The following is a 7,536-nucleotide window of genomic DNA, read 5'->3' as shown; positions in this document are numbered from 1 at the left end:
CGTGCATGCTTTATTTTCCTGTGTGATTTGTGTAGTAAAAATTTCCTACGGATGCAGCAGACAATTTCAAAAAGAAAATTTGTAAACTGCAGACACAATATTTTTTATTGTTTTAATTGTAGATATCTCTATTGAGAGAAAAAAAAAAAAAACAAAAACTTGCAGATAACTACCAGAAATGGGAGATAACAAGAGCTTCATTTTTATGTGGCTTCTCTCCCTTGGTTTTATTTATTCTTTTTAAGTTGCGTAGGTTGTGGCTTCAATGCACCAAAGTCAAAATGCTCAGGTTATTATAAGCTTGGGTATTTTTCAAACAGCTTAACTTTACTGAATGATATTTTATTTCAGGTTGACTTTTCAAACTGGCATAAAATTAACACCAAAATTTGTTTGTATGTTGAACGCTGTGTGCATTATGATCAGTACTATACAACTTTTTTACGATCTGATTATGACTTAGGGCAAGAGCAATGCTTAAAAGCTATACAGAAAGTAGACACTGATGCAATTTTATTTTAGGGATAGCATTTACAAATTTTACAATCACATAAAAGTGAAGCATATAATTGCAGAATAAATTTTATTTGTATTATTCCACTGGATTTATATGCAAGACTATGTGGTGGTGAGGAGTGCCAAGCCAAGCCTTATAATGGCAAGGCAGCAGACCCTGCAAATTGCAGAAGCAAACTTGGCTGAGCAAGATATTTTTTGGTTTTAAACTTATAAAACCATAGCTGCTCACCTCGTCACCTGTATCCTCAAACTGTAAGCAGTGATTGATGTGCAAGAATCTTATGAAACTTTGAGATGATCTTTAAGTTAACAGTTGCTATTACACTCGCAAAAACAATGTTAACACAAGCAAGTGCAGACCTCAAGCTTTATTTCATGGTTAAGGTAGGGTAAACAAAATTCATTGAATGCAATCATAAGTAAAGACAGGATTCAAACGAAAATTGAAAGCCAAAAACCAGGAAGCCAAAGAAAATGTTATTTTTACAAGTGGCCTTGTTTAAAAACTTAAAAAAAATGTCAAGGTATCAAACAATGCAAAAAACTTAGGCATTTGTTTATCAGAAAAAGTTGCTTAAAACCTCTTGAACAAAAACAATTACAGTTAAACTAGGTAGTTTGTAGAGTAAAGAATAACTAGTGAGTGAACAGGTAGAGTGGTGTTTATTCTATATTAATTATTTAATTAATGAATATAAAATTTAAATTAAGTTTGATGATGGTAGAGAATATGGTAATTGATTCTGACAGCTTTGACACTTAAAAAAAAATTGTTCAAGACCGAAACTGAGGTGGTGTTGCATGACCCACCAGACAGACTGGACTTTTAAATCCTGCTGTAAATCATCGGGTTAGTGTTAAGACAAAGAGACACTGATTCATTTGCATGTTGGGTAAAAAAATTCATCAGCTTATTTCCAGAATTAAAGTTGCTGCTAGAGAAAAATTTTAGCTAGCTGCCTTGCAGAACACCATTTCATATACAATTTCTTCCACTAAATAAAACTTAAAAATACCAACAAAAAAACAAAAATCCCACCAGACTACAGGTCAAACATGCATCAATCTGGTAACATTCTTGTAGAGTCTACTAAATGAAAGTGAAACATTCACGGCTTAGATCGCACAATGGTGACATTTCTCAACTTGTACACAGGCATGAATTCACACTCACTCATATATTTACATGCAAAATTGAACAATGAACACGGCAGAATAAAAATCACATGAAATAAAAAGTGTACAGGCAAACTTTATGCCTGTTACCAAGCAGATTGTTTTCTTTAACTAATCAAAACAGCTGCTGGTTTTAATACACACGTGTTTTATAACCAATAATGTGAATAATGAAAATTCCATAACCACCTCTTGTGCATAAGTTTTGAAACTGATAGGAGCAGTAACTTGTTAGTCACACTATTTCATCTAATAAGGCAAACCATGAAGGCATCATAACAACAAAAAAAAAAGCCTTTATGAACACAGATGCTTTTTTGTTCATGATGGTTACGCTGAATGAACAAATGCCCATAACCACTCCTTTAAGCCAGTAACATTAAACAGCAGGAAAAACCTACTCTGGTGTATTAAATTTTTCAAACAATAGTTTAACTCAACTGTACATGAAATGCAAAACTTGTAGTGAGCTTGTTTGTTTCATCCGAAAAAAACTGAAGTATGGCAGGTAGTATGATAGAGCAAGAACATGGTTTCCTGTCAAATCTTGCCAATCTGTGTACATTTTTAAGCACAAGAAATACTCATGAAAAATAAATGCACTTCAATTTCATTAAAGAAAGCAAACAGTATTTTCCAAAAACATTGTGATAAAGAATACAGCAGTATAGAAGTAGCAGTGATTAGCAGTATGATAAATCAAATGCAAACCAAATATAAGAGCAGATATGTGCTGGCCTTTCAATCTGAACAGCAAAGCAATAGAACACAACTGTTGACCCGTAAAGTAAGGACCTCTTCTCCAAGAATTTAAACTATTTCTTTGGTCTCAACACAATGAAATCCAGTGTTAATCATTCCACACACAATTTTTTGTATATGTCTACTGTGCACAGAATGCCTTACACAATGAGGTATCTCCCTTTGAAGGAAGAAAGCGAAAAGCGGATGTCCAGCAAAATAAAAATTTGCTCACGCCTAATTTGCACGTTATTAGCAGGCACAACAGCATTCACTTTTTGATACACACTATTCTTTCAAGGATTTTAGGTACAAAATTCTCCTTTCTAAGGCCTGATGTTGTACTCTTAACTTGTTTTTCTCAATTTCTAATTTCCTTTCCTCATCCTGAAGACTGAAAATAAAGGTCTTACTTCCATCAAGAATGCCAACTTTTGATGTTTTCTCTTTGTGTAAAAGAATGGGCACTTGGACACGAAGATCTTCATACAGGGATTTCATGAAGTTCCGCCTGTTTCTTTCAAGAACATTGTGTTGCTGTCTGCGCTCACCATCATTTTTAAGTGCACTGTAGTCATTGCTGGCTGCACTTCGCCTGCTTACTAACCTCGAGTGTTTTGACACACGGTCATTTTGAGACCGACCCTTTTGTCGTAATGTTGACTTCTGTGTAGTTGTGCTTTTGCTGGAACTTGCACAACGATGAGACATGGAATTCCGAAGAGACGTTCCAGTTGTGGAAACTTCAGAGGCACTGTGGGAAGAACAATCCTTTTCTCCATAATCACGCCACATGCTGGGCTCAGGAGAAGCACGTGAGCCAGGCACCAAGCGAGCCTTTTTAGGTTCTTGTATTGCAGAGTCTGGTGATAAGCTGTAGTTATGATGAAATGTAGGGGAGCTGGAAGGTGGACAAGTTGCTATATCAAAAACTCTTGTCAGTGCATGATTTTTCTTGGCTGAAGATGACCAGGACTTTTTCGATGTGGCATGGCAGCGAACCGATGCTTCACGTTTTGCCTTTGCGAGCATACTGACGTAAACTGGATCAAAAGGACTGCCCTGCTTCTTTTCTTCTTCTGTGCTGACGACATCTATCTCTTCAGAATCTGAAATTAATAGAAAATAAATAATCACTATACAAAGAGTATATACTTACTAGCACACTATGGTTACAACCAGTTTCATTTGTGTAAATACCAAGGGTTGTTAAAAGTATCGCCCCTTTTACTCTAGGTTACCTCCCTTGACTTACACCTTCTTAGCAAGGATATTCGTGGTGTATGACAGTGGTTCAGACTGCAGACCATTTTATAAAAGTGAAAAATAGGACGGTCCACCAAGGTCTTACTCTTTATATCATGAATTCTAAATTTGAAATGCAGCGTTTGTTTCATTATAATTATAACTAAATGTACTTTTCTGACAGTAGTATAGTAATAAGTTTACATAAAACAATTTACACAGCTTCTTAAAAGGTAGCGGAAGATGCGGTTTAATAATACAAATCTCTCGCAAAACAAGCGTGGTTCATGCAAACAAATAGTTGAGTATCAATAAAACTTGTGTTAAATCAATACTGGACTAATTAGCATATCTGGCAATTTAAACCATCACTTTGCTGACATATGATGTCTGTTAGCCGAGGACAAACTGACAGATGATTGCGGACCACACTCTGAGAACTACTGATGTATAAGTTCTACACCAATACAGCGGGATCCCCAGACTTTTTGTGGGCATTGTCATGGAGCCTATCTTAATCACACTTTGTTGAACATTTTAAAAAGTACAGAGACAGGAATTGGATTAATAGAATTTTGGTTTATTTTGATGTAATCATTATAAATCAGTTTTCTTTACCTGAGTCTGAGGGCGTCATGTTGCCCAGAAGGCTCGTGGGCTGATAGCCCCAGCTGGAGGGCAAGTCTGGAAACAGCTGCTGCTCATCATCCAGTGATGAGAGTATAGGGCACAAGCTGCTAGGCTTCTTTGCCTGGTCATTGCCAGACCACATCCTGTCGATAGACGGGTCGATCAGCATCTTATGCAATGGAGCGTCTCCCTCATCGTCGAACAGATTGTCCAGGAGATGGAAACCATCGCTGCGCTCGTTGTGATGGTGGTCAAGGTCTGCGCTGAACTTGCTAAAGCTTTTAGACACCGCGTCGTCGTACATGTCCCCCTGATGCTTCGACATGCGAGCCAGCTCATCTTGCAGCTGATCCAAATCGCTCATCTCTATCTCTGGAAGAAGAGAATCGCTACCGTGTGATGGCGATAAAGGGGGCGTCGGAAGCCACATCTTGCTACCCGCATCTTCGTCTTCGGTCGTCGAGGTAGACTCTCCCCCTTCGTTAGCTCTATTGTAGAAGTCTGTCACGAAAGGGTCTTTTTCTCTGAAGCGTGGAAAAGAGTAATTGCCCTGCAACAATATGAACTTCATTTAACAAACCAAAGTTAAAAGAGACTGGCTACTGAAATAGTTTTCTCTCTAGGTCAAAGTGCACTTTACTCGCAACATGCTCGCAACAACGTTACGCGTTCGCTTAAAAGTATATGCACAACTTCGCAAACAAGTCGCGAGTCTGATAGACTACTTCAACTGATGATGTTTAGCCAAGTTATACTCTGTTTCCGAACCTTAGATTTCGTCATTCGAATTCCTACAACACCGGTAAAGAGCATATGGCAGGATGTGAGGTTGCCCCTATTACGAAATCGTTGCCGGCGACACACCTCCTTTTTGTAAGCCTTCTTGTTCTTGCAAGTTTTGTTCAATGAACACATTGGTAAAATAAATAAGATTGTCGGTCTTAATCTGTCCTGAGCTTTCTGACAAGAACCATATGATAAGGCAGGACTGACGTGTACAACAGCATTACACGTATGTGGCATCCCTGTCCTCGACCCTAGACAGCCACGTGAAAGTCATGCCGCCGAGTTCGCCGGTATGTCACAACTCAACATTTCCCTCCCTCGTGCAGTTCGCGTCCAGAAACCAAGAAAGCTTGTATACATTACTTGTTTATGCTAATTAATCATGCACATACTTATAGAAATAGTTTATTTAACATATTAAGAGTTTCTTTGGGGAAAAGCTGGAGCGTAGCGTTACCACCCACTTGGACGTCCTCTAGTTGCTAAGTCCAACTACCGCGCTGTAGACGCTGGCGTTTATTTCGCCAACTAAAAAGTTACAGTCCCAAACATGTACTCACCATGTTAACTCCAAGGGAAAGCGTTTGAATAATATCCATTACACAACATTCAACTTTCACAGGCATGTAGCCGTATCCAAGGTTCGTGGCTAGAAAGTCCCGACCCGATTTTCCTCCTGCTTTAAAATGTAGTCGTGTAGGCACAGACGGTATTCCTCCGCGTGACGCATCTCATTTCTCAAGGTCAAATTTACGCAACTGCTTATCAATTGATGAAAGGAGAAAATATTTCATTTAAGGATAGCGCGGAGCTAGTGTTATTTATTTCAATTATTTAAGTGCTTGTTTTTTCGAACATATGTAAAAAGCATGAAAAGTTAAGAACTATGTTCCTCGTCGGAAGGCGTTATGCATAGATGTGCAAAGGACATATGGCGCGAAACAGGAGAAGGCGGGGTTTCAGCGTGCGGACTGACGTCAACCGACCAATAGAATCGGTCGACAGCCAGTGACTAAGGCTGTCAATCACTGCGCGTGGAGGTTCTACGCACGAGCATGGAGTACTCATTGACGGTCATGGCGCCTTTGCCAATGAATTGGTCAATCGGGTGACTTTTTTTGACTCTCCCCGCCCCTGCACTCAGTGCCAATGCGTGGAATGTTTTTCTCTTGTATTCCTGTGTGAAATAACTTGAAACTATGCTAACATAACGTGTAGTAGATGTGTTACGTAAGTCTGAAAGTCCTTCAATGGTGACACGCGAGGTGGATGCGGCATTGAAAACAAATTGGAAAAATAAATGCAGGAGATTTGAGAAGATAGAGGAAATAAATGTGAAAAAATCGTGGCAAGAAGGCCGGTCTTTGATTTTACCGATTTTCATCTACAATTTAATAGAGGTTGATTATTGCAGAGCTTAAAATGGAAGTTAATATAAAGAATGATATATACACAAACAAGAAGCACATACACATCTGAAAACATTGTACTTACAACTGTATATAGAGAAATACCATTCTGGGCATATCATAAACTTAATTGTAACCGTGAACTGCTTTAACCTTTAATTTTGACGAGTCTTATGTTCTTTGTATTTGATTGACAGTCGGTTCGTTTGTAGTCTCGCGTGCACACGGGAAAATTCTCTTCACAAATTCTTCTTCTTATGTTGCTGTTATTATTATTGAAGTACTTTCGTGTTTGAACACATGTGCTTCCATGTATAACTGCATCGTTGTACCGGTGTGTGTATGTTGGAGGTTAGAAATAAGGGTTTTAAGTAAGTCATTACTAAGTAATTCTATGGTACATTAGTAAGTCATTCAAAACTAAAAATAAAAAAAAAATTCTCCCTGCCCCCTACCGAGAGGCAAATTCGCACAGTGGTTGAGAGTGGGATGGAGGGAGGGAACGAGATGAAAGGGGTAAGTAAGGGGGTGGGATGAGTCACTAGTCAGTCAAGAATAGGTCAAGAATTACGTCTAACCACAATTATCTCCAGAGGGCAATGTTACTTAGTCACGTAGCTTTCCCCAACCACCAACCGCATAGCCATCTACACCCCCGGGGCTGTCCAGCGAGAGAGGAGAGTATGACCTATGACCTACCTCGGCTGATACTTCTACGCCCCTTTCCGGACACCTACCTCCCTGCCCCCGGCTCTACTATTAACCTCCTATCGTTGGCAAACTGCTTGGCTGAGACCACACAGCTTGACCAGTCCCGTCTATGCTCCTCCCTGCCTCTGCTCACCCCCCCCCTACCACCGCCATCGTCCACCTTCCTTCTTCAATTTTCGGCCGTCCCTTCCTTCTCTCCCTCTCCCCCTGCAGTCTCGGGAAGCGTCAGTACACAATCTGTGTAAAGAGATGTCACGTGAGCACTTTGGCGGTCAGTTTGGCAGGGTCAGCCTCTCTTTTCCCGCCTCTTCCAGCAGCT

The 7,536-nt window shown here is 39.6% G+C and overlaps 1 protein-coding gene across 1 annotated transcript; it reads right to left on the bottom strand.

Annotated features, from left to right (window-relative positions):
- Nucleotides 1–872: 872 nt before the first annotated feature.
- On the bottom strand, nucleotides 873–5,813 carry LOC112574050 (myc proto-oncogene protein-like). The gene is made up of 3 exons (XM_025254859.1): nucleotides 5,658–5,813; nucleotides 4,300–4,861; nucleotides 873–3,545 (listed from the first exon to the last, which is right to left on the bottom strand). The coding sequence occupies exons 1-3, from the start codon at nucleotides 5,721–5,723 to the stop codon at nucleotides 2,725–2,727; spliced, it is 1,449 nt and encodes a 482-aa protein (XP_025110644.1). The 5' UTR covers nucleotides 5,724–5,813; the 3' UTR covers nucleotides 873–2,724.
- Nucleotides 5,814–7,536: the final 1,723 nt, after the last annotated feature.

This window comes from Pomacea canaliculata, linkage group LG10 (assembly GCF_003073045.1).
Source record: "Pomacea canaliculata isolate SZHN2017 linkage group LG10, ASM307304v1, whole genome shotgun sequence".
NCBI lineage: Eukaryota > Metazoa > Mollusca > Gastropoda > Architaenioglossa > Ampullariidae > Pomacea > Pomacea canaliculata.
The sequence above is the reverse complement of the archived record's forward strand: the minus strand, read 5'-3'. Positions and strand labels throughout refer to the sequence as shown.

Excerpts from the sequence above, each read along its gene's own strand:
- LOC112574050 (XM_025254859.1), bottom strand. The coding sequence starts at position 5,723 with ATGCCTGTGAAAGTTGAATGTTGTGTAATGGATATTATTCAAACGCTT. Across the intron at positions 4,862-5,657 it reads TTTCCCTTGGAGTTAACATG|GGCAATTACTCTTTTCCACG; the intron begins GTGAGTACATGT and ends ATATTGTTGCAG. Across the intron at positions 3,546-4,299 it reads CATGACGCCCTCAGACTCAG|ATTCTGAAGAGATAGATGTC; the intron begins GTAAAGAAAACT and ends TATTAATTTCAG.